At 41.2% G+C, this 26,424-nt stretch overlaps 1 protein-coding gene across 2 annotated transcripts; it reads left to right on the top strand.

Moving 5' to 3' along the window:
* Positions 1-1,701: 1,701 nt before the first annotated feature.
* LOC119492832 (arrestin domain-containing protein 1-like) lies at positions 1,702-25,817 on the top strand. Of its 2 annotated transcripts, none has more exons than XM_037777623.1 (8): positions 1,702-1,945; positions 7,900-8,010; positions 8,428-8,478; positions 17,227-17,381; positions 20,104-20,286; positions 20,897-21,073; positions 22,081-22,615; positions 23,609-24,169. In XM_037777623.1, exons 1-8 carry the CDS (start codon positions 1,828-1,830, stop codon positions 23,650-23,652), a joined length of 1,374 nt encoding a protein of 457 aa, XP_037633551.1. In that variant the 5' UTR covers positions 1,702-1,827; the 3' UTR covers positions 23,653-24,169. The 2 variants fall into 2 exon arrangements, with proteins under 2 accessions (XP_037633551.1, XP_037633552.1); XM_037777624.1 differs by lacking the exon at positions 23,609-24,169 and adding an exon at positions 24,667-25,817 and having other exon boundaries at positions 1,704-1,945.
* Positions 25,818-26,424: the final 607 nt, after the last annotated feature.

The raw sequence follows: 26,424 nt of genomic DNA, 5'->3' as shown, positions 1-26,424 counted from the left end.
CAGGGTCGAGTTGATCAGGAGTCATCTGGATTTGTGGTGTAAGTTCAGCAGCAGATCTCTGTTTCAGCTGATGGGCCAACAGTTGACCTGCCTGTTCACCAGGCTCATATACAAAACTTTGGGATCGAAGTAAATGCTGTTCAGTTAGATTGCGTTTGCAAATCCAGTCTTTCTTTATACGAGGGGAAGTTGAAATAGAGTATGGTCCAATAGTTTTTTCCCCTCACATTTCTTAGTGTTGATGTATTGTTTAAACTCACACAAAAGTCCATATGTCGGGGCTAACATTTCTTACTTTACATTCATGTATGTACAATTTACCATATATAATCAATAAGTTTACCACAAATTCAATGTTATATGTGTCATCTCCAAAATGTGTAATGGCACTTTTACAATCAATGTTGATGTTCTGATTAGTTTTACACAGTGTGATACAGAATTTAAGTGATAGGCATGCTCTTTACCAATCAGCACAATCAGTACCAATTAGAATGTTGTCCCAAAAGCTTTACCTCTAGGACTGGGGTCTACAACCTGCGGCTCCGGAGCCACATGCGGCTCTTTAGCCCCTCTCCAGTGGATTTTTAAAAATGGAAATGAATAACTGTTTTGTGTTTACATTTTCATTTTTATTCATCATTGTTGTAGGTCTATGGTACGACGGAGTATTAGGGCCACATTGAGGAAAAATAAATAAATCTGAGATTTCGAGAATAAAAAAGTCATATTATGAAGATAAAGTCAAATGTTTACGAGAAAAAACAAATATTATGATAAAGTCATAAATTTACGAGAAAAAAAGTCAATATAATGAGAATAAAGTCATAAGTTTAAGAGAATAAAGTCGTATTATGAAAATAAAGTAAATATTCTAAAGTAGTAATTTTATGTATTTTCTTTTTTTCTCGTAAAGTTATGACTTTATTCTCTTAATATTACGACTTTTTTTCTCGTAATATTATGACTTTTTTTCTCGTAATATGACTTTTTTTCTCGTAATATGCTGACTTTATTCTGTAGATCTCAGATGTTTTTTCCCTCAATGTGACCCTAATACTCCGTAGTACATCTGCTCTTTGGCCCTCACTGCATTAGGCTTATATACTATATACTTAGACTATAAACTGTGTTACCTTCATCACAATGATCAAATGTTTTGTGGCTCCAGATATATATATATAATTTTTTTTTGCCTAAAATGCCTCTTTAGATGGTAAAGGCTGCTGACCCCTGCTCTAGGAATATATTTTATAGAATGTATTATGTATATGTTTATTGTTGCATTTATAGCATTCCTAATGTCAATACCATTTATCATCAGAAGGGCTTCTATCCTCAGTGCTTCTTGAAATTACAGATCTCTTTTCATTAGATGGGATGGAGCATTAGGAACAGCTTTAATAGTGAAACTTTCTACCTGCATACACCTGATCATCTGCTCTCTACCTGCATACACCTGATCATCTGCTCTCTACCTGCATACACCTGATCATCTGCTCTGTACCTGCATACACCTGATCATCTGCTCTGTACCTGCATACACCTGATCATCTGCTCTGTACCCGCATACACCTGATCATCTGCTCTCTACCTGCTTACACCTGATCATCTGCTCTCTACCTGCTTACACCTGATCATCTGTTCTCTTCCTGCATACACCCGATCATCTGCTCTCTTCCTGCTTGCACCTGACTGTCTGTCTCATCATGGAGCGGTCAGTGACGTCAGGTGAGGAGGCGGGTCCAGAGAATGGTTAATGCGCATGTTGTTGGAGCCTACAGGTACAGGTGATCTCCACTCCGTCTCGCTGTGATCGGGGGAAACATGGGGAAACTTCAAGAGTTTGAGATCACGTTTGACAAAAACAAAGTGGTGTACAGTCCGGGCGACTCTATCTCTGGAACGGTGAAGTTCCGCCTGGGCCAGCCGCTTCAGTGTAAAGGTGAGACACAGCTCGCTTATTCCGACAACATCAGCGCACCTGGGGACAAAACGTCGCCGTCGCTAAATAAGGAAGTAAAGCTTTTAACCGAGATTACATAGGCTGTACATTAGCCTCACATGATTTTTATCATGAGAATAACCCGCCAAAATCACTTTAATGTTGATCAGATAGTGTGCGGTAGTACTGGCTTTAAAGGGATTCCTACAGCTGTATTCTAATGTTCCTGTAATGTTCCTACAGGTTGATTCTGGGTTTCAGTCACAGGTTATAATGGCACCTAATGGGCTAATTATATTTCTCCCATTATCATCATCCTAGAGACAGATCACGAGTCCTCCCCCCCCCCTCCCACAGAAATATTTAACGTTAACAAAAAATAGACCCCTTACTTTATTTGAAATTGATTTTTTAAAATGTTCTATTCATTCAATGAACTGTTGCAGTCAAACATTCCAACAGGAAACGCTCAAAAACGTTATTATTTTTCAGAGTTAGTCTAAGTTGGAGAAATTTCTCAGCCCATAAAAGAACACTTAATCTTTAAGTTTATTTTTTTTTTAAAATCACCAGATGTCCAAATGTCATACATACACACTCCTATAAATGAAAAAGAAGTTGGGGAAATAATTAAACTTTTATTTATTGACCTAAAATCAGTCTATACAATATCTACTAATATAAAATGTAAACTCCCCTCAGTTATATACTGTACTGTATATTCCTCTCTGTGACCTGGAACATCTACTATAGGAGTCTACTGTAGCTCTCTGGAAGTGTTATTCCATGATGCTTACTGTCTGTGGTCTGTTAGTGTTCAGTCCTGTGCTTCTCTACAGTGGGATGCTCTGCTGGGTTGTGTGTTTGTGCCACCTGGGTCAGGTGTTGGGATTTCCGTTTGCGTACTTCAGTGGAACATTTTTCTGCCCTTACAGTGTTTCCACTCATTGCCTGCTGCTCATTCCAGATCTATTGCATGCCACACACTGTCCAGCCATATACTACATTTCGACCTAGTCTTGTTTTACATCTTACAGTGCATGTGCTGGAGCCCATTTCTCACAGGCTTTAGATTCACTTTGTGCCCTAATTATTAAGTGACACTTTCTTCTTGATCATTCTCTCTCTCTCTCTCTCTCTCTCTCTCTCTCTCTCTCTCTCTTTGTTATCTGTTGTCTTGCTGAGAGCAGCTCTTATGTGTTTGGGAGTTTCTGTTTGAATGCTTGCGGGCCCTCCAGTCTGTTTACATTCCACATCAAGTAGAGCTGGTCTGACTGTCGGCGTCACAGAGGAAACAAACTCTCTCCCATTGCAACACTTTGAATCACTGATGGATTATGAAGTGGGTTGGGCCCTGAGACATATTACTGGGCAAATATTGACATTGCATTAAAAATCAAATATGTTTCAGTCATCGCTGTTCACCTGGGATGCGATGGATATGTTTTAGCTTTGTTTTTGTGGTGTTTTTAGACCGAAAAGAGTTAGATTTTATTAAATGTGGATGTGGACATATACTGTTGTTGGTCTGGGTCAGTTTTCCCGCGTTTGGTTCCAATGAAGGGATATCTTTCTGCTACAGGAACCATACAGTACAGTGATATTTTAGACCACAGTGTTCGTTATGGGTGTAAGAATATATAGAAAAAAATTGAATATCGGAATATTATGAGTTGGGATACTGTATCCATTCTCAAAAACACTGTATTGATTTTTAATTAATAGTAAACATGCAAAGATTAACTCAATCAATACTTTATTTCACTTACAAAGAGATGTGCTCTCTCAAAATAGTGCTATGATGTTGGATGTTACGGGGACCGTGAAAAATACAAATGCAGATCCCACTGTTCTGATTGCATAAACTAAGTCACCTTTTTTACTCAGATTTTATGCATATGGTGGTGTGTTTTTTATACTATGACAGTTTTACTAAAATTAGATAACAAAATTGCAGTATATAGCCTTACTTACAGTATCACAATATATTGAATCGTAACCCCTGATTCGTGATATGTATGGTATGGCCAGATTCTTGCCAATACACAGCCCTAGTGTTCTTCCAACTTTAAGACAGTTTTTGTTTGACCCATTCCTGTTTCAACATGACAGTGCCCCCCCGACTGAATCTATCATGATCTAACAGATAAATATCATCATTTAACATGGAATGCCCTTATTACCCTTACACACCTAAGAACACTTATTAATTACGAAAGTTTCTTCTTAAGTAATGCTTTTTTAGTGTTTTTTTAAAACCATATATATCAATTTGTTGTGAAACAACAAAATTAATTCAGAACACTTTTGACCTTATGATCGCCAATGTGGTTTTTGCCAAGTTGACATTTTGAGGAGCCAAGCAGCACGCAGCAGTGAGATGGCCAACAACTGACCTTTATACTGTAACTGTACATAAGTAATCAACCCTCACCTGCGATTGGCCGTGGATTCAGCGCCTTCAGGGGACACACCCTCAGCGTTTCAGAGCAGAGAGAACTGCTTATTTTCTCATGATTTTGGAACATAATTTTATATACTTGTATATTTTATTATTATTATTTAATTCAAAATTAACAAAAAATGTTTGTTGATTTTAAGTAATATACACTGATTTTAAGTAATGTACACTTTTGGGACCACACCAGATTTTTGGAACAAAGAGCGACCTGTAAGACCAGGAGCCTTAAAACAGGCCTACATGGAAAAAGAAAAGCCTAAACAAAGGGGACAAAGACTAACCGCCAATTCTTTGAAATCCCTCACCTGGGTGTGAGATTTCATTTGAATTCAATTCCTGATCTCCCATTGGATTGGGCTCACAGGAACTTTGGGAAAGTTTCCGGTGACGCGCCCACAGTCTCACCGGAGATATAAGCAGAGGGCAGGTACAAGGACGCAAATTTTCGCGGCCTCGTCCTCCATTAGGAGCAACCTCTCGCGTGACGTAACCTCTTGCGTGGTCACGTCCGCCTCGTGCTTCCTCTTGCTCCTCCCCCACACAATTGGTGCCCCTGTGTGAGGCTTTCTAATACCAGTTTTATTGCAATATTTATGCACAATAATCCAGATTTGTCACATTTGGGTTATTCATTTTTCAGAAATTTCGATTTTTTTAAAATTAATTTGCACACGATTTGTCAAACATATAGTCAGTTGTGTGCTGTGGATTGTTTCAGTATGTAGTAGTGGTTAGTTATTTTCATTTTTAATTTAAATATCAATTTTGGTTGCTATTTGGTTTTGAAATCCCTAACACACCAACATAGCTGTTACTCACTAGTAGGGATGTCACGATACCAGAAATCTAGTAGTCGATACCAATACCAGTGAATTTCCACGATTCTCGTTACCCAAATGGATACCACGGTACAAAATTCAACATACTCTATTATTAAAAACATTTGAACATTACAAAAAACTGATGCATGTAGCCTTTAAGTAATAAATAAAAAGAATTGACCCATTTTGTTCATTTTGGCATATCAGCGGCATGTTATCAATCGATAGTCAGACGACGGACGCTACATACTGACCGTGAATGCATCTGGTCTGTCAGCTCAGAGTAGCAGGAGTCACACAGGGACGAGAGAGTTGACAGACCGAGAAAATGCAGAGGATTTGTTGTCGAAGTGAAAAGAAAACGCACCTTTTTGGCAATATTTCATGTTTAATCCCAATGCAATAAGGGAACCATAACATTAATAAGGTAATCGCCGCGAGACGGATAGAGCCAGGTAGAACCCTGCAGCGGAGCCCCGCAGCAAAAACGCTACTGGAGAGGCCAGACACACCGCCAACCGACGGTAAAGATTAGAGTCAGCGCTCTGCACATATTGACCGTCATCTTTTCTTGTAAAATGTCCAGTGTAATTGGTGACAGCGGTGTTGTCACAAGTTTATTAACCGGTGGGAAATTTTGCTCACCGTCACATCCCTACCAATGACCATTACAGGCATCGTACGGTACCTTTGGTACTGTAGAAAAAGAGTACCGTCACATTTATAGAATTTGGGCATCGACTTGGGCATCGACTTGGTACTGAAGTATCGGTTCTCGTGACATCCCTACTCACTAGAGGTGCTAGAGTCACTTCATTAACATCCTAAATCCTACATCCAAAAAAGGCTCAGGACGGCCAGGTACGTACCGCTGCCGACCTGTTAGCCCAAAAGTCACCTGACTCAGACACTGGGAAGGGTTCTGCTTCCGACCCATCCAGCCAAACCTTAAAGGCTCCTGGCCGGACATCCTCCAACCTCATCACCCTTTACAGTCACGGTGCACCAGTAACGGCCCGCCCGGTGGACACAGGTTCACTGCCCTCCAGGAGTGTACCCCAATCCACCCAGAGTCGTGTCACCTTGCGCTTTGACCGATCTCCATCTCCATCCCGGAAAGGGGGGAGTTACTCCCGAGGCACGAGTGGCTTTAGGCCCTCATACGCTGATGATTGGTACACATCACGTAGCTCGCGACCTCACCCTGATCGAACTCCGTCCCCTGCATGAAGGGGGAGCAGTCGTCCTTGTCACTATGGAGATCCAAGCGACTACAGGTCTTCGGATGACTCGGACGGCCCTTACCTGCCCGAGATCAAGGCCTGCATACCCGTCAGCTTGAGTCCCTTGCAAAGGACATCGAGCGCTTTGACCCAAGTAGTCGAGAGTCCAACATCGACAACTACCTCAGGGAGATCGAGCGCTGTCTTCTTGATTTACCTCACGCTTCATCACGTGAGAAGCTTAAGTTTGTCTGGAAAACCATGGCTAGAAGCGTCCATGTCTTCATGGAAACCCTTGCACCAGAGATCTGGGACCGCTATCCAGCACTCTGTAAAGCTCTGCGAGAGGACTATTCACCATATACAGACCAAGCTTCTGCCACTCTCTGCACTTTCGCTGTCATGCATAAAATGCATGAGTCCTCAAGAGATTATTACAGGTGCCTGAGAGCCGTGTACTTTCAGGGACACAACACCCCGGGCCTGGAGGAGGAACACACCTTTAAGTCCCTGTTCCTGCACAACCTCCACCAAAGTGTGCGTTATGATGTAACCATGTACAGCAGTTCAAACCATTTCACCATGCAGAAGATCAGGAATTATGCACAGATGGCATGGGAGACAAAGATGCACCCTGCTAGGAGATACGACAACAACACCAGAGTCCTAGGGATTCAGACCTCTGAAAGTACCGACCTGGCGCTCGAAGGCAATGAAATGTTACTACAACCAGCTGTTGTAGTAACAGCTGGTTGTGAGAGTCAGTGCTCGGATTCACCCTTCACCTTTCACCTCATAAATGTAAAGTTGTGTTTAAATACTGTCATTTTGAGTGAACAATCCTTTTGAGACTGTATCAACAATTTGGTTATTGGTCCCAGATTCCAGGCTGTTGCCTTGTTACTATTAATGCTCAGTAATAATTGCCAATAATTTTTTTAGATTTGCTAATAAGCAAACCTGTTCCTACCAACCCCCTACAACACAGTGTTGTACATTATAATTTTTTTTCACATACACTGATGATGATTCACTCCAACCGTTGGAAATGTTCCAACAGCGGGTCACCTGATAGTTAGTGTACGGAAAAGAATAGAACTGCTTGGTTAGGCTTTAATTGTGCTTACTTCACTACTCTATAGTTGGCCAATTTAAACATTGAAGGCGAGAACAAACTCAGCTGGATAACTTAGAATGTCAGTACAGTACTTTCTTCAGTTACATATTTGCACGAGTGCTGGGTTTCATAGTAGGCCTGCTAGTGGGCATCTCCTCTTTCCTCTTTTATCTCTGCACTTTAGTGTAACACACTGCTGTTTTGATTCTGCCCAGAGAGGAAATGACTGTCTGCTTAATGCCTTTTTTTGCATATGAGAAGTGTTTGATGCTGTAGCTCCTTAGAAATTTCTCTGTGGCTAAATCCTTAAGTCTGTGTATTCTTATTTGCAGCCATCAAAGTGAACTGCAACGGTTTCTGTGGGATCACCAGTAAGGTAAATGACACGGCATGGACGGTGGAGGAGCAGTACTTCAACAGTACCGTCTCTGTTGCAGACAAAGGTACGTTGCCGAGCAATTGAAATGTTAACTACAAAACTGATCCAAAGAGTTTGATCTATCCTGCTAGTAGTATCCAGTAGGTGCAGTTTACCACATCAGAAGAGTTCATATCGAGGCAAGTGTCCAGTCACAGATTAGAGCGCTCAATTGGCCTTAAATAGCCTACTTCTTTGTGAGTTGGTTTACCACAGGAAACGTCAAAATACACAGGGTGAAAAAAACTATCCACACACACAATTTTGTAACAATGAAACAATAGTTTTATTTTCTACGATTGAAAGATTAAAAATAATTGAAGTGTAAACTGTTGTAGTGAAGGGTCCCATTTTCCACTGTTGATATTGCATGCAGCCCCGAGGCATATCTGTCTGGTGGGAAACTGACGGATGTTAACTGTGCTCTCTGCGTCCCGTACAGGAACCATGAAACAAGGAGAACACACTTTTCCCTTCAAGTTTCTCATACCAGGTAGGAGCATGGAGTGTTGGGATGAACACGTTATTGCACATTCTTTCCTGTGTTTGTGTGTTTTGACAGGCATGTCCTGGCATGTTGATGTTTACCCTACTTCCCTTGTGGTTCAGCATCAGTGAGGATGGGGCTCTTATCCCACTTCTTATTCACTGGGGCTTATGAGTGCTTTGTGAAACATTGCACTGCTACCCAGTATTTGTTTGAAGCAGTCCAACTTATTCAGCTTAAGCTGCTCTAGTCAATATTTGTATATTAACAACGGATTCAATGAGCGTGTAATGTGAAATGGGGTCACTCATGTTAAATAACCCACAGAGAATTATCACCAACTCTGCAGTTCCCCTCAGCTCTACAGAACTTTTTAGCCTTTTTGTGCTCATTGTTTTTGTTTTTGTTGTACTATTTTGTTTCACTCTCGCTGCTCTCAATAGCAGAACGCTGTTTTCAGTGAAAATGCTCCGATAAACCCACTGTACAGTACCTGCTCAGCACCAAACAGCAGACAGACACAGTTAAGGACTAGCTGGTGGACATAGTGGAGCATTAAGCAGCTGAAGAGTCAGATATTTTTCTCAGGAGTTGTTGGAGATCAAAATAGAGCTACATGTAAAAGGAGAATAAATATTGGACACTATTGGTGTCCACAAATATGACTCAAAATGAATGCTTATGTTGATCTGTGTCAGTTGGACATGTAAACAGTTTGCTACATGGTCGCCATATTGGGTTGGGTGATATTTCCCTCAAGAAAAAAAAGATATACGATATCATCGTCCACAAAAAGCTGAAGAGAGACGCATGTAGATGTAAATATCTATGGACTGGAGACACATACATTGCAATACCCATAAGTGGCCACAATGTATAGACAGTTAGCGCTGAGATCAATAAATCAGATCAATCAGCTAGTGACTAGTAACGGCTCTCGTGTAGTCTTGCCAACGTTTATATTTTTTTACTTTTGATTGAGGGCTGATTGCTCACCGTGGGAGGAGTTTTGGTCTCCGGCTGCTCTTTGTGGAGGAAGTGGTTGGCAGACTACCGTATTCTGGATGGTGAGTTCTAAGATGGGAGCGGAGATTTGTGGCGTTTCCATCTTTAGTTCCGACTTGTTTATCGCACAGTTTACAAATCACTTTGTTCACGTTTTCTGGCTCTCCTTTTTCGTTTGGTTTAAAACCAAACTATCGCCAATGACCCCCACCTTCTCCCCCTCAAACAAGTGTGCAAGAGACCAGAGAGAAAGACGGTGTGTGTTCAGCTTTCACTACTTTTGTAGCTTCTAACTGAATCTCCGACTTCACTGTTTATACTTTCAGATATCTGCTTTATTTTACCTTTCGCTTTTCAGCTGCATAGGAGTCGTGTTAAGTTACTGCTGATGAAAACTCAACATTTCCTGATTTTGCTGTTTCATAATAAAAGCTTTTGAATAACAAAGTAATGGGGGACTTTTATTGTGAATAACATTAGAAATGAAATGTGTTTATCACGTATACAGCCGCTCCTTTGAGTAGCGGGTAACTGTTGTAATGGATACGTAAATCCCTGCCGTGCTGGGCTGACGCGTCAAGTCGTGTATGGAAAAATTCTACAAGACACTGGAACTTGGCTTGTGTCTTGAGGAGTTGTAGCATTTATTCACCGACAGCCTAAACTGTACACACACTGCACTGCTACGCTCACAGCTAGTTATGGCTGACTTCATACTCATCGTCACTCCGTCACACACACACACACACACACACGCTCCCTCTCTCTGTCTGTCTCTCTCTTGACCGCAAACACCGACACTCGCTAGCGTTAAGCACGCAACCTACGCACTGAGTTATTCCTTAAAGGAGTTTGCTACTTGTAGAATGCATTTTAGTTTAAAAAATATCTTAAAAATACATAATTCCCTGATACTTTGCCCCATCAAGCTGGGCTCAGGCCTGTCTGGCTTGCAGTATACTGGTGGAATCCCTGTACTCAACATAATTAAATATCGTTCTGTTATTGTTGACAGGTGAGGACCATTATCATGGCCAATCAATATCATGTCAAACGATAATCTCGTTATATTACCCAAGCCTATTTACCATATCGACTTTATAAGGTGACGTTATGTCAATGTCGTGTTTACAGTTTGTTTCACTGTCCTCAAGTGGCAAAATCAGATCAATCAATGGATATGGAGTCAGATCAGTCTGACTCAATCAATCAGTCTGTCTGAGACAGATGAAAATTGCAAGTACTTTTAAATACATATATTTGTGGATTTCTATTACATTGATATATTATTTTAGATCAAGAAATATCTGTGTGCATCAGAAATATATTTGTGAACCTTATGTTTTTATGAGGATTTATTTTTCATTTATATGCAGCAATAACTATTTTTGTGTGCATTGAAAAATATTTTGTGGAGAGAGGCTGTGTCCGAAATCGCATACAATGCACTACATACCCAATATGCGTACTATATTTATGCCGCCGTAGTGTCCAGAGTTTGGATACTGTAATTTATCTCCAGAATAGAATTCAATTCGCTTACTATTAGTTCCATACAAAGGTTTTGGACATTCTAAAAAACCCCACATACTGTTTTAGCGTACTAAATAACATGTTAGCATGGCATTTCGGACGCAACCAGTCATTTATATATAAATCACAAAATACAGAATTCTTCTGTATACATTCATTAATACTGAGACTGATCTGACTCCATATATGCAGCTTTAAAGGACAATCTGTCTGTAACCACTGGGCAACCGGGTCTTGCATGTATAGTCTATGTTTGTACTCTGTGCACTCTAATGCAACCAATACAAAGGCCTCATAGGAAATACTGCCATCAGTTTTGTTTAGAAATACTGATTCAACTTATTTTAAAGGGGAACTATAGCCATTTTCGAAATTCTTTTTTTTTGTAATTTAATTTTTATTTTGGAAAAGCATTAATTTCACATAACAGAATCAGTATTACTGCCAACAAATTCACATAACATTGTGCACATTTAAAACAAAACATTATGCAATACAATTGACAACCTTTTTAGATAGATGGATGGATAGATAGATAGATAGATAGATAGATAGATAGATAGATAGATAGATAGATAGATAGTAACTTTATTGATCCCGAGGGAAATTCAAGTTTCCAGCATCACAGTTCCATAGTGCAAACATATTAGTAAAAACGGCACAAGTAAGTAATACAGAGTATAAAAAAATATACCAGATATAAAAATAACAGGAGATGAAGAAACTGTTAAAAATTAATATAGTGCAGGTTAACAACTGAAATATGGGACTATTAAAAATGTGAATATAGTGCAGAAAGTGACATAGTGCTGGATAATATAATATAGGAGATATAGATATTAAGAAATGTCAAATATGGAATATAATGTGGGATAAGAACTGAGGTAGAGAGTTTTTAAAAATAGACTTAAGTGCAGAATAAGCTGTACATTGTTGTAGAATACAGTAAAACCAGTCTATAAAGGTGCAGAGTAGAGCTGTTTGTGGTGTGCAGAATTAAAAAGTAGCTCAGTCTATTAAAGGGACTATTTGTAACTTTCAGAAATGCTTCTTAACAGCGACACCTGTGGCCGTGAAATCAACGAAAGTCAGCGTCGGGCTCGAGCTTGTGCTCGCTCTAAATAGACATGAACGAGCATCGCTCAAAACAGTGAGGCGACACACGTTAGCTAAATCACAATATCACTCTATATTTCAGCTGCTTGGCAGTAATGTTAGCTGACCAGACGGAGGTCTCTCCATGAATCAATGCTGATACTGTGTTTGCTTCTCCTGCCTCAGCGCAGGCTGAGGCAGCGGGGCTCTGCAGCGAGAAACTCGTCTTCCTCCGCCCGCAGCCGGAGTGAGCAGGGAGACACCGGCACCTGGTCGGTAACGAGACAATAACGTTTCTCTCTGCGGAGCCCCGTCATTTCACAAGACACGGGAAACCTCTGTTGGTCTGGTGAAGCTGCAGCAGTTATTTCTGCACAAACATCCAATAGATATTCTCAGAGCTAAACTAACTCCTCTGCAGTGTGGAGTGAGCGCGCGTTCACGTCTAGAGGTGGAGCGAGTACGCGAGAACGCACGCGCTGTCTGAGTGAAGGCAGACAGGCAGAGGAGCGGGGACGCCGGCGACACAAGGGTGAGGGGCCAGTACAGTCCCACTGAAGACGAGAGCCCTGGTTGCAGGTCTTGTGGATTTTCTCAGGGTGCAGAGTTGCACAGAGGTATCTTACCCTGGTGTGCCCCCCCTCGACGAGGGCCTCACGGCTCAACTGCTTCCACAGTCAGTGGGCTGGTCAGAGAGCAGGGAGCCTCTACCGCCGCTGCTGCATGAAAGGGAAATGCTGGAATATTTTGACAAAATATTTCAACTGGGAGCGCAGCTAGCTGCAGCTGCTAACAATTTGGGTGTGTTGGGCATCTCATTGGCATCTTCTCAGACTGACTGCCTTGCTGTCTCAGACTTACTTTTGTTAAAGTTCATGGAACATCAGTGGGATAGAGCACCATTTCCTTCTGCTGCCTCCACTTGTAGTGTAAAAGTGCTTTGAGTGGTCAGAAGGCTAGAAAAGCGCTATATAAATGCTAGTCCATTTACCATCCATTTACTTCACGGGTTGCCTCGTCAGAGGCTCCCTGGCCCCGCCCTCCTCACAGCCGAGGTGAGCACATTTAACTAAGCGCAGTGAGGGCTTGCTGTAAAGAAGTGTGTGTGTGTGTGTTTCTTTGTTCTGCTGGCGTGTTCTGCTGCATGCACGAGCATGAACACACGTGGTCTGATCAGAAACAAAGGAACATGTGAGCTGGAACTTTTGAGTTTCCCATCTGCGTTTCTATCTGAATGTAGGGTATTTCAGAGTATACATGATCCTAATGTGTGTTGGGTAATACGCTGGGTTAGAAAAGATGGTTAGTGTTCATGCAAGACTGTGTCTGTGTGAAGTAAAACTAACACATCAGCCAGCTACCTAAATGACCTGACTACACAATATCACAACAATAAAGCTCAGTGAATGCATTCAACAAATCAATACACGTACAATAGCAAAGTAAAACAGTCCTGTGCCTAATCGTGTACTGTTACGATATGCTAATGCCCAGTTAACATTACGTGAACAGTCCATGAAGAGAGAGATGTTACTTAGCATTAGCGTGCTGCTTTGTTAGCTCCGCTGGCGTTGGTTCCGTCATTTTTGTGGATGAACCAGCAGAGAAGAATTGTGGTTCTAAGTGTTGAATGCCATCTTTTCTGCTGTGCTGTGTTCAGATGTTGCAGATTGAAGGAAACTGCTGGGTTATTTCTTAAACTTAAACTTTATTACATTCATCATATACAGTACATACAGATAACCAGCTCTACCACTGAGCTACAGTGGTAGAGCTGTAAATGAAGCATGCCGGCACACTGGTTAACTTGCAGACACACAGCAGATCTGAGACGGTGAGTTTTTTCTGAAACTGGTTCAACCGGACAAATGGTTCACCACCATTGACTTGAAAGACGTATACTTTCATGTTGAGGCAGCTCCAAAACACAGGAAATCCTTGCGTTTCATCTTCCAGGGAATAGCCTACAAGTACAACAGGCTGCCGTTTGGCTACTCCCTGGTCTCTTGCACCTTCAGCAGATGTGTGGACATAGCGCTGCACCCACAGCGCTCCACCCACTGCGCTGCACCCACTGCGCTGCACCCACTGCGCGACCGTGGCATGAGGGTCTTCTTTTATTTCGACGACTTAATCGTCACAGCCAAGTCCAGAGAATGGGCTATGTTCCCCACGGCCCAATTGAACTTAGACCTAACTAAGTTGGGGTACGTGATCAACTGGAAGAAGAGCAGCCCCATGCCACACCAACAGGTGGAATATTTTAGGGTTTTGCTCGATGCATGCAGGCTGCGGGCCACTCTGTTGGAACACAGATGGACGGCCATCTGTACCCACCCTAGCGGTGGGGCTGCTGCACATGCAGTGCCTGCATAGGTGGTTTTCCAGCCTCCGCTTGGATGCCAAGAAGCACAAGCGGTGCTTGATTACCATTCCCCCTTGGTAGAGAATGACCTACCCTACTGGGGTGTTGAAGGGAACGCCACTGGGATGAGTGACCTCCTACATCACAGTGTCCATGGATGCGTCTCTGATGGGGTGGGGGAGAACCTGCCTGGGGAGAGCGGTTGGTGGGGTGTGGCCTCTGGCAGAGGACCGACACATCAACCTCCTTGATCTTCAGACAGTATTCTTGGTCCTCCAGAACTTCAGGCCCCTGATACGGGGGAAACACTTGATGGTGACGACCAACAACCACACCATGTGGCCTATTTCATCAGGCAGGGCAGAGTTCGGTCTGCTCTCCTGTTGGATGGAGATTCTGTGGTTGTGGGCCTCAGAGCACCTGTTGTCTCTGAAGGCTCTGCGCATTCCGGGACTGGAAAACCGGAGAGCTGAACTCAGGTCATGAAAGGCTTCACCCAGAGGTGGTGAAGCAGATTTTTTTTTTTTTTTCTTCTTCCCCATGCAGGGGACAGGGAGGCGAAGTTCCATCTCCCAGTTCCGAATTTGGAACACACGGCCCCCATCAGGCGAACTGAACAGCTGTTTGTGTGCTTTGGGGATGTTGAAGCCCTATCCAAGAAACGCCTGGCATGCCGCCAGGCGTTTCTTGGATCTTTCTTTGTGAGTGTATCTCCCAAGCCTACAGGCAGGCGGGAAGAGACCCTCCCACTGTGGTCCATGCAGACTCTACACGCAGCGTGGCTGTGTCGGTTACCTTGTTCAGTGGGGTGAGTGTCGAGGACCCTGCAGGGTTGGCCATGGCTCTCCCCAGTTCAGTTGTGTACTACCTGGGTTGACTGGGGCCCCCTACTACTCTGCTGTGGGGGCCGAGGTTACAAAGAAGTAGGTGGACTGCAGCGAATAACCTCTAGCCAGTCAGGATCAGTGCGATTGTGTCAATGTTATGTGGGCCCAGGCTGTGCATTCATCCGGCTTCACCTATTGTACCCATAGAGTCCAGTAGCGGACGCAGTCTGTGTGAGTTAGAACGAAGGTTGCGATATTGTAACCCTAGTTCTATAAGCACAGGCGGAGCCCTCTACCAAGGGGGCCCTGTTGCTCCTGCGCTGATCGCTGAAGAGGGTGTAGGTCAGGATGGCAGACCGCTTTGTGCGCTGCCTTATATACTGTGGCGTTCTGCATATATTTGGGTAGGCACATCCTCAGGAGGCAGAGCTGTTCGTCCACAAATTGGAAGACAGGCGGTTCGATCCCTGACTCCTCCAGTCCGCATGTCGATGTGTCCTTGAATCCCAAATTGCACCCAAAGGCTGTGCGGTCAGTGTGTGAGTGAGCATTTAGATTAGAACTTGATGGGCAGGTTGGCACCTTGAATAGCGGCCTCTGCCATCACTGTATGAATGTGTGTGTGAATGGGTGAATGTTGACATGTAGTGTAAAGTGCTTTGAGTGGTCGGAAGACTAGAAAATGCACTATATAAATGCAAGTCCATTTACCATTTACCATCCTGCCTGATCATCCGACTGCTTGTGTTTCTTAACCATTGTTGTAGTGATTTCACCTTGTTCCCAGATCTTAGTAATTGCTTTGGTGAATACAATGTTATCATAACTGAAAGAAATGATGTATGAAAATAAATAAGACCCCAAGTAGTGTGCCATGTTTTTTCAAAATATATATTTTATTAAAGTCACTGCTTCTTTTTTGCAAAGCAACAGTACCTTTACTTGAATACAGTGTTTGGCTACTCTACCAAACTCTGATCAAGAAAACACATTTCTGTGTCTTATGTTAATGACATTTGTAACTTGTGATATCTAAATATTGTTGTCCTTAAAGACATTTGAACAACACTGTCCACTCTAAGTTTCTATGCACAAACCATTTAAAAATGTTCAACTTTTGGTAGTTTTTTTAGCCCAGTCAGTCATGATTCTTAGAGAACAGTGCACCTTGTCCCTCACTTCCTGTCTACACATTGTTGCCACGGTTAATTATGATGGGCTCTCAAGCACAGAAGAACACAGGCAGCCGTTGTGTTTAGCCTTTGTTAGGCCTCTCATCTGCTGGAGTTAATTTTTCCAGGTAAAGCCTTCTCCGCAGGGTGACGAGGAAAACCACAGAAACTCAAAAGCAGCCCTACCGGTCTTTCTACCTTTGTGAATCTAAATCTGTCATTCAAACGTGTGTGTGCTTTCAACTCTAGAGTCCATGCAGGTATATCAGGACACTCTCTGGAGTCGTGTTTATTTCTTTTCATTTTTTTTTTTCATTTTTACCTTTATTTGACAGTGTATAGGCAGAGACTTGAAATGGGGGGAGAGAGAGGGCAACAAAAGTCCCAAGGCTGGTATTGACACCCGGGCGTTGTGGTAATGTGGCATGCACTGTAACCACTTTGCTACCAAGGCGCTCCAAGTCTTGTTTTTATATATATATGAAAAGTCAGGAAGATAACTGGTCATTTGTCAGGTTTGTTGTGCCTGTATAGTATTGTCATCTTATATACTGTGAGCAGTAATTCTCTGCTATGATATAACATGGTCAAATTGTCTGCCATAATTCCGTTGCACAATTGTCAAACTTCTTAGTCTGAAGTCTTAAAATCCAGTCAAAAAGATAAACAGAAAAATGTAATCAGTGCAATAACCCTGTTACAACAAATGATGCTATATGTGATAAAAACTAATACATATTTGACGTCTTTCCCACAGACACTGCTCCAACATCTTTTGAAGGCAACTATGGTAGGATCATTTACAGAGTGAGAGCTTTTATTGACACACCGCGATTTGCCAAGGACCACAACACAGAGAAAGCTTTCTACCTGCTACGACTTCTAAACCTGAATGAAATGCAAGACATATGGGTGAGACATCATTAGTTATGTGTATATAGACAATCCTTGACTGGACAGACTGATACATGAGGCTGTTCTAAGTCTTCAGAGTTCAAAAACTCACCACCAACATTTGCTCTTTTTCATTTATCCCTACATCAAGATACATGTAAAATGACAGTCTGTGGTTTTAGGGGTAGTTTTGTGTTGGAACTATTTCTTGACAAAAGACTGTTTATCCATCTGCAGTGCAGGTTGTCCGATGCATTTGGTGAGCCCTGGCATTGTTGGATGGATTTTAGATTTTCTGGTGGACAGATCCCAGTGTGTCAGGTTAAATGGCACTGATATGTTGGATCACCACAGGGCTGTGTTCTGTCACTTATTTTAAACATACTGTACACCGACGACTGCAGAAGTTGTCCTGGGAGACACCTTCTGAAGTTGGCAGATGACTGATGTTGATGATCAAGGCTCAGTGGTCGGTGACTTTGTTCAGTGGTTTTATAACTGAAACTAAAGATAGAAGAAATACCTACAAGCCCATTCAATGAGTTATGGTTCAGAATCAGATCATTGAACAAGTTCAGATTTACAAATCCCTGGGTACTGTCATTGATAATAAGCTGACATTCATTGACAACACAGTGGCAACAACTGCACTTCCTCTGGGAAGCTCAACTCAACAGTTACCAGTAAGTCAATTTAAAGAAGTATTTATTAATGTATTTATTAATTTATTTATTAATTTTCTTTCTTCTTAAATTATTTTTTGGGCTTTTTAATGCCCAAAGAGAGAGATGGTTATGAAAGGGGTAGAGAAAGGGGTCGACCTGCAGCAAAGGGCCACAAGTCAGATTTGAACCCTGGTCCGCTGCGGTAAGGACCTTGGTACATGGGGCGCCCCTGTTATTATCAATTTTAGATACATGTTATGGCATTTAAAAGCAAGATCATCAGGTGTGTCTTGGTATGTTATTTTGATATAACTTTATCCAATCTGAACCTAGTTTGAATCCCTTATTGAATCAATCTGTCATCAAATTTGAACATTTGTAACAAATGTTGACCTTAAACCCAAATGTTTAAAGCTGGGGTTTAAAGATGTTCTTCAAAAACATATTTTGTTACATTTATTGAAATTCTCATTATATCCCAACAGCAATCGATAAATAAGATGCTCTGACAAAATTTATGTTCACTTTATGTTCATGCTGAAGGGAGGCCTGAAGGGAGGCCTGAAGGCAGACCTGTAGGGACGTCAGTGTGGCCAACTTGGCAACTTTGTTGCTAGATTCAGCGACTTCTGGAGCTAGTGCTGCCACTTTCATAGGAACAGAGTTGGCAACACTGAGCTGGGTTTTACGCTTGCTAGTTTCTCAACTTTATCAACCCTAGCTTTAATTGAAGACTTTTTGTTGGCAGAGAAGGCAGAAGCACAATAGTGTTGAGTGACAGTGTCATTTGTGATCATATACCCTAAAACTGAGCAGGAGAAGATATGAAATGCTGAGTAATATGTACTTGACACATTTACAGCTGTAGACTACTCATTTGGCATACTTCATTTTCTATTCTTTTTCTTAACTATTTTGTTGATCAGCTTATTACATTGATTTGAAACTGATGTGAAGCAGGTAGTTTTTTTCTTTTCTTTTATTAAAGAAGAGTAGGGACTCTGTTGGTCTTTTTCAACTATAAAAACACCCAGTCCACTTGCAATATTAGAGTAATGTTACACAGTGAGGGGTCTCACGAATGAGCTTTGGCCGATTACATTAACCAGACAACAGCCACACAAGTTTTATCATGGCCTTTTGACAAGTAATGTAATAAGTTAATTGGCTACAGCTGTTATAATGTGCTGCCCACAAATTTTGTTATTTAAACCGGTGAGAAATAAAAATGATAAGAGTCACTGGTGTTAAGCTGAAAGTGTCAAGTCTTTTTTTATATTTTGTCAAGTCTGAAGTCATCAGATTCATGACTCATGTCCAAGTCATGTGACTCAAGCCCACACCTCTGGCGACTTCACTAGATGACAAGACTCCCGGAAGCAACGCACAGTCACTGTGCCCGGTGTTTGGTCACCAAGAAATAGCTTACCACAATTGGTTATTTTTACTTTTCTGTTTGTGTACTGATTAAACTAATGAGACACAGCTTGTTTAATAGTGAGCAAATTCAGTTTGGATTGAGCCAGACTAACCGTTTCCCACTGCTTCCAGTCTTAAAGGGGACATATCGTGCTCATTTTCAGGTTCAACATGATTACATACTTTAATGTTTATTTTCCTCATACTGTCTGCTTGAATATACCTGTATTTACTCTCGGGCTGAAATGCTCCGTTTTAGTGCATTTCAATGGAATTGCAATGGAATTGCAACGGAATTGCGTTGCTAGGCAACAGCTTGGGTCCATGTTTACGTTTTAAAACTGTTAAATGTTGTAAATATTGTATATTTGTGACATCACAAATGGACAGAAATCCTGACGGCTTGTTTCGAAAGCTCAGTTTCTAAATATGGGCTGTGTGTATTTCTATGGGACCTTTAATGCTAAGCTATGCTAGCCATGTCTTGACTCCAGCTCTGCTGTTAACACACACACAAGATTGATCTCTATCTATCTTGTCACTTACCTTGTAATGTAACTAGGAAAGAAAACAAATAAGCGTATTTGAATGTTCCTTTAACAAACACGTGTATGTGATAAATCCCTGATGTTATTTCACTTCCTTTCTCCATGCAGGGAACCTGTTCATCTGCAGTGACCCAGCAGTTCACCTACATGCTGGTGAAAACGGGCACGATGGTCATGAAGGCCCAGTCCGACATGAAGGGTTACACACCAGGCCAGATCATCCAGGTGTTGGCCACCATTCACAACCAGTCTGGGAAGACCACAGGCAACATGGCGGCCAGCCTGATGCAGGTAAACACTTCTTCTGACCAAACCTGTAAAGAGCATGTTCTGTTCAGGCTTACAGACCCAAATACACTGTATCAAAGAACAACCATTACTAATCTTAGTAATCCAAATCTCCCATTATAGGCCATCTATCTGCTTCTTCTGTTGCTGATTTCTCTATTTTACCTTTACCTTTGTGAAACATTCTTATGAAACAAATACAATCTACCATGAGATATCCAGCTAAAAGCTGTGCTTTATATTACCAATGGATCAATATGATTTTTAATGTGAAAGAAAGCCAAAGAGAATTACCACTAACTGTTTGCTAACAATTTTGCCATATCAGTTTATAAGGTGATTGATTATATGCCAATGTTGTAAATGCAGATTTTTGTGGTGCCCACATGTGGCTGAAACATATTGAAACAGATTAAAATTAAAAGATTAGTACAAATGTACAAGTACAAATGCAGGACACATTAATAATTGAGGCTTCAGATAGCAGCTGGTTTTTCTATTGGCATAAAGCACAGTAATAAACCCTTGTGATTTTATATTGACTGCATTTGTATTCCCCCAGTCACCTTCATAAACTCTTCTCCACTTTATCCATGTCCACGTGTGTTTTCAGAGAGTGACCTATGAGACAAAGAGGCCCACCCACGATGTGAGGACGATAGCAGAGGTGGAGGGTGGTGCGGTGAAGGCTGGCAAAGAGGTGGAGTGGAAGGAACAGATCATCGTTCCTCCTCTTCCTCAGTCCTCCCTCGTTGGATGTGATCTTATAAAGATTGAATATTATGTCAAAGTAAGATATGCTCATCCTCTGTTACACTTTGAGCACTGTTTTCTTGTGAAGTGGTCACGTTTTGATTGTTGGACAGACAGTAGGACATTTGAAGACAACTTTTGAGGGACATCCATCGTTATAACCCCTTTCAGTCATACACCACCTTCTATAAATGTGGTAGAGATTCTACACGTTGGTCTCATGGCTGGACGAGTGCCCGAGTCACTTTTACAAAAACCTCCCAATGGCAATGTGACTATTTGGGGCCTGTAATATTTCTGTAATATTTCTGAAATACTTCCAATATGGCACAAGGCTCTACTGAATGCATTACATTTACATGAATTTAAAGGCTACCTGCACAAGATTAAATAAACCTAGACAGATTAAATGCACTTATTGTTTTTCTCCTAATTAAAAGTAGTATTTAATTATTATTATTATTATTATTATTATTATCTATTATCATCTCTTATGCATATAGGAAATAATATCTTTAATAAATCATGAAACACTTTGAATTGGCCAATTTGAATTTTGAAATAGTTGAGGAGATTCTTGTCATGTCAAATGTGGGATTAGTGTGTAACAGCCCCATCACATCACGGGGCAAGAGAGGTTTCTATATTAATATTGTACCTTTTTCCAACTGCATGAATGAATGAAAATCCAGCAAAACACTTCTACACACATTCTATAGGCACAAGTATGAAATCAAGACAATATTTATAATATACGTGTACACGTATGTCTGTTGCAACTACTTGGTGAAATGCTCATGTTGCTTTTAGGGTGATGAAACATAGAAAGGGATCATTATTATTCATGTGTCCAGGGTTTCTTGTAGAACTCTAGCAGAGTGCTGTCTAGATTGGCTGCTCTAACACGTATTCATACTGTATTTAGTTATTTATGAGTTTTGGATTCTAAAGAATGAAAGAGAATCAAACACAAGATTAGGTTGTGGGTATACATTCTGTATTCTTCCAGGAAATCTAACATTCTCTTTTCCTCTGCTTAATCAGGTCAGTTTAAAGTCTCCAGATGTCATGTTGACGTTACCCATCCACATCGGGAACGTCTCACTGGACAAAAAACGGCACCCTTCCAAAAAAGCAACTCCTTCCTCCTCTGCTGCAGCTGAAGATCCACAAGCATCTGCCGCTACCCCTAACATCTCCACCGATCCCACTCTGCCCCCTCGCCCTGCCCCAAAACCCGCTCCACGTCCCATCCCTCGCTCCAGGATGTCCTCCCATAACTCCCCCAGTGCTCCTCCAGCTGAGTACCACCAAGGAGCAGAGGGTGGGACTCCGATGACCGACGGCTTCCCCAACAAGCGCCAGTCTCAGCTGGTGTCGCCCAATGCCTTCAGCTATGCTCCCGGCCTCTTTTTCTCCCAGAACCAGCAGCACAATGAGCCCGGCACTGTCCCCAGCGAGCCTATGCCCAGTGGGTCCACAGGGGCCACACCACCTTACCCCCTTGAGAATGGTGCTAGCTCAATGCCAACACCACTCATCGTGCCTCCAGACTACGACACCTCAGCTTATCCACAAGGTCAGTTGGCACAAGCTTACTCTGTACCATCCAGGCTCTGCTCATGAATGTAGACTGGATCAGGATGTATGAAGAGAAGAAACACTGTAATTTAGGACTGATTTTAACACTTACTCATCATCTTTAAGGCACACAGCGCTGCGAGGCCAACCTTCTTTGCTGCAGCTTCAGTTTAGATATTAAAATATAAATGTATAAAAAGTCTAAATACTTACTAAGTTGCCGGAAATGACAAGTAATATAGAAGTCAGTGCCATGTTTGCAGATCAGTGTTATGACTTTTCTTCCCAGGTATTCTATCACAGATCTACATTTACACCTACAATCTATACAATCCACTACAACAGCTTTGCCATAAATTTGACCTCTACGAAGCTTTTAATGTTTAGTTAATTACCTTGTGCCTAAAGTTGACAAAACATTTGAAAAACCACCTAAAACGGGTTCAGCTCCAAAAACCCTATTTCCTACATTTCTCATGATGTAACTTGATGCTCTTTTTTTGACTTTCCCTCCATTCTTATAGGATCCTGACATGGATCAAATTAGTTAATTGTTATTAATTTTAGGTGACATGCATCATTTCAGTAAGATCAACTTTATCAGACACTCATTTCTTTTCTTGGAGCTTTTTTAGACCCAGTATTCCCCTCTGCAAATCCTTACTTTATTTTAATTGTGTGCAAGTAAGGGTGTAATTTCCACTGGGGAGGGTAGTCTTGATAAGACAGGTGAAGCCTTCCAGTCTGAAAGGAATTCCTGCAGACATTCAATCAAACTTTATTTATATAGAACAAGTTATACTTCAAATAGAACTGAAGTGAAGCTGAAGTGCTGAACATAGAGTTATAAAGAACAAAATAAATGTTTAAATTAATGTAGACATTTAAATGAGTAGAATAAAGTAGAATGGAATAAAACTGTTAACTAGATAAAAGCCATGCTAAAAAGAATTGTTTTTTTAAACATATCCACACTCTCTGCTCCCCTTAGGTCCTCCGGCAGGCCGGTCCACAGGCTCGGGCCATAGTGGCTAAAAGCGGCCTTGCCGTGGGTCTTAGACTGGACCCTAGGAACAACTAACAGACAACTATTAGTGGACCTGAGGGATGTAGTGGGTACATATCTTATAACCATGTCAGACAAGTATCGGGAGCAAGACCGTTTAGTTTGTAGACCAATAAAATAATCTTAAAATCAATTCTAAAAATAATATTACTCAGGGCTGGAAAAGGGTACTGCTAATTTAGTTTTTTGGAAAAAAATATATACTGTATATTACTATTTACAGTTAATATTCTCCTAAAAAGATGCTACAGATTGGGTCAGGCAAAGACAAGATAGTACAGGCAGCACAGAGGTAGGTCCTTGTAGAAAAGACACACCTTTAACATGATCTGTCAGACAGTATCAGGCATCTATGAAGAAAACTACACATCATTTCAAGTTGGGTTAGTGCATAAACAATATCCAATATTTATTTGCGAGGTCTTGCAATCTTTTTTTTTATTTCATTCTTCATAGTTCTGATAGTTAGTATAGTATAGTGTGTGTGTGTTTTAATACAGTATATATATATACTGTATATATACACACACACACACACACACACACACACACATATATATATATATATATATATATATATATATATGTGTGTGTCTGTCTGTATAAATGTGTATATATGTACATACAGTATATATATATATATATATATATTATATATGGAGCTTATATACTGGAGCTAGAAAGTTCATGCTGGTTCTGATAGAAAGGTGTCAGAACACACAGTGAGGAGCAGTTTGTTGCGTATGGGGCTGCGTAGCCACAGACCGGTCAGGGTGCCCACGCTGACCTTATGTTATGGCTGATCAGTGTATATATACAGTATCTATATACACTGTATATAACTGTATATATCAGTTTGTGAGTGTGTTTACACATTACACATGTCTCATGCTCTTGCTGATGACATCACATGTGGAAAGTGTGATATGTAACAGAGAGTTTGTGTAAGAACCAGCTGGTCTGATGGTGACTGTCTGTTACAGAGGCTCCTCCTTCTTATGATGAGAGCTGCAACACATGAAGTGGATGAAGAACTAGCAACCTCCCACCAGGATCCCCGTCAATTCACTCTGATGTCAAACAAAATGTTGTCCTGCCATTTGAAAAGGTTGTAACTAACTTAGACACAGAGGAAAGCTAATGTGAGCTGGTATGATGAGGCTATTTTAGGGCCTAAGTCTCCAGCTTTCTGAATGTAAGAATCAGCATTTTGAACTGAAATGAAAGTGGATTGACTTGTAGTATCTTCACTAACCTAATGGGGGTTATTCTCTCCTTCAAACCAGCCACAGCCAATCAATACTGTCTGACCATTTTTGGTATACTTTTAGCACTTTGAATGAAAGACGAGGGGAATATGCAGAATAGAATTGTCTGTTCTGTGTACAGAGCAGGAGTCATGTTTTCAGTGATAATGTTTTCAGGCATCTGTGATGTCAAGTTCTAAAGTTTTATGTATGAAAACCTGTGTAAAAGAAACCCTCTCATCTTCTATTTAGTCTAATATCCTTTTTTTAGAAGCCTAATAAGAAATGAACCTGTAGCATTTTTTTTATTGGTAACGGGTGAAATCATCTTTATTTTTATGTTTGAATATTTAAGAGTGGATTAAATGGTTTGTTTGGAACAATCTTTTTTATTGCCTTTGATCAGGAGTTTTCAGTTTTATGATGATAATGAACAATCCAGATATTGCCATATAGAGCTTTGTAAAGATATAATGCATGATCTAGTATAGCCTCTTAAGATTTCTGCCATGTTTAATCATTTGTTACTTTCATGTCCATAAACTGTGTTGTAATGACTGTTGACCTGCTTAGAGAAATGGTGTTTTGTCGTGTATTCTGCTTCCCCTGCTGAATGTGTGTTGGTTCTGTATACGTCAGACACCCCTTCTCGGTCTGATTTCTTTCAAGAGTTGGGCAATGATGCAACATCACTGGGATTTGAGCTTTTCTTTGGCCCCCCATTGATGTAGTTCACATCATATATCTTAATCATAGAGTTTTGTGAATAAGTTTAATATTTCTTGATCAAGTTAAATCCATCAAACATGCAGAAAGAATATTATGTTTATTTATTGTTTGAGTTTTTTCCAACTGCTGTCTGGATTTCAATAAATCTTTTAAAACCACTTTGTGTCAACAGTTTCATATGTCTGACTCTGGCAGTGGGAGGGTGTTTGTGTTCTTACTTCATAAACACCCAGTTCTGCTTTCTGATGCTGTTAAAGTAGACACTTGATGTTTTTAAAGGGATGGTACTTTACTAAATAGTAATGTGCATATTAATAGCACAGCAAGAGAGTCACAGATTCAAACCTGGCGCTTCTGTGTGGAGTCTGCATGTTCTCCCCGTGTTAGCGTTATTCACGAATATGTAGGATATTACTACTGACATTCCTGTAATATTACGTCGCAACGGCTGCTGTATCAGCCATGTGTTTACTACGTGTTTTATTGCATATAGAGCGGGGAAGTGAGATCGGATCACAAGTGGTCACTCCAGACGCATTCTAATGCCAGGTGTGAACAGAGGTACTTAGAGCTGTCTAAGTGTGATCCGATCACTGAGGACGCATGTTAATACCAGGTCTGAATAGGGCCTCAGTGGATACTCAGTGAAGAGTTCCCGCGTACCTGATAACTGATGATTTCCACCTGTGTCAGGGGGTGTGAGGAGAGGGGGGTGTGGGGAGGGGCGCAGGAACAAAAGGTAAGGATTGAACAGCCTCGCGGCGC

The sequence above is a fragment of the Sebastes umbrosus genome, chromosome 8 (genome assembly GCF_015220745.1).
Source record: "Sebastes umbrosus isolate fSebUmb1 chromosome 8, fSebUmb1.pri, whole genome shotgun sequence".
Lineage (NCBI taxonomy): Eukaryota > Metazoa > Chordata > Actinopteri > Perciformes > Sebastidae > Sebastes > Sebastes umbrosus.
The sequence above is the reverse complement of the archived record's forward strand: the minus strand, read 5'-3'. Positions and strand labels throughout refer to the sequence as shown.

What these genes read in the sequence shown, in the direction of transcription:
- LOC119492832 (XM_037777623.1), top strand. Translation starts at nt 1,828, where the DNA reads ATGGGGAAACTTCAAGAGTTTGAGATCACGTTTGACAAAAACAAAGTG. An exon ending in ATGAAATGCAAGACATATGG is followed by an intron (nt 17,382 to 20,103) that starts GTGAGACATCAT and finishes TTCTCCATGCAG; the next exon opens with GGAACCTGTTCATCTGCAGT. An exon ending in CACCTCAGCTTATCCACAAG is followed by an intron (nt 22,616 to 23,608) that starts GTCAGTTGGCAC and finishes TGCTCCCCTTAG; the next exon opens with GTCCTCCGGCAGGCCGGTCC.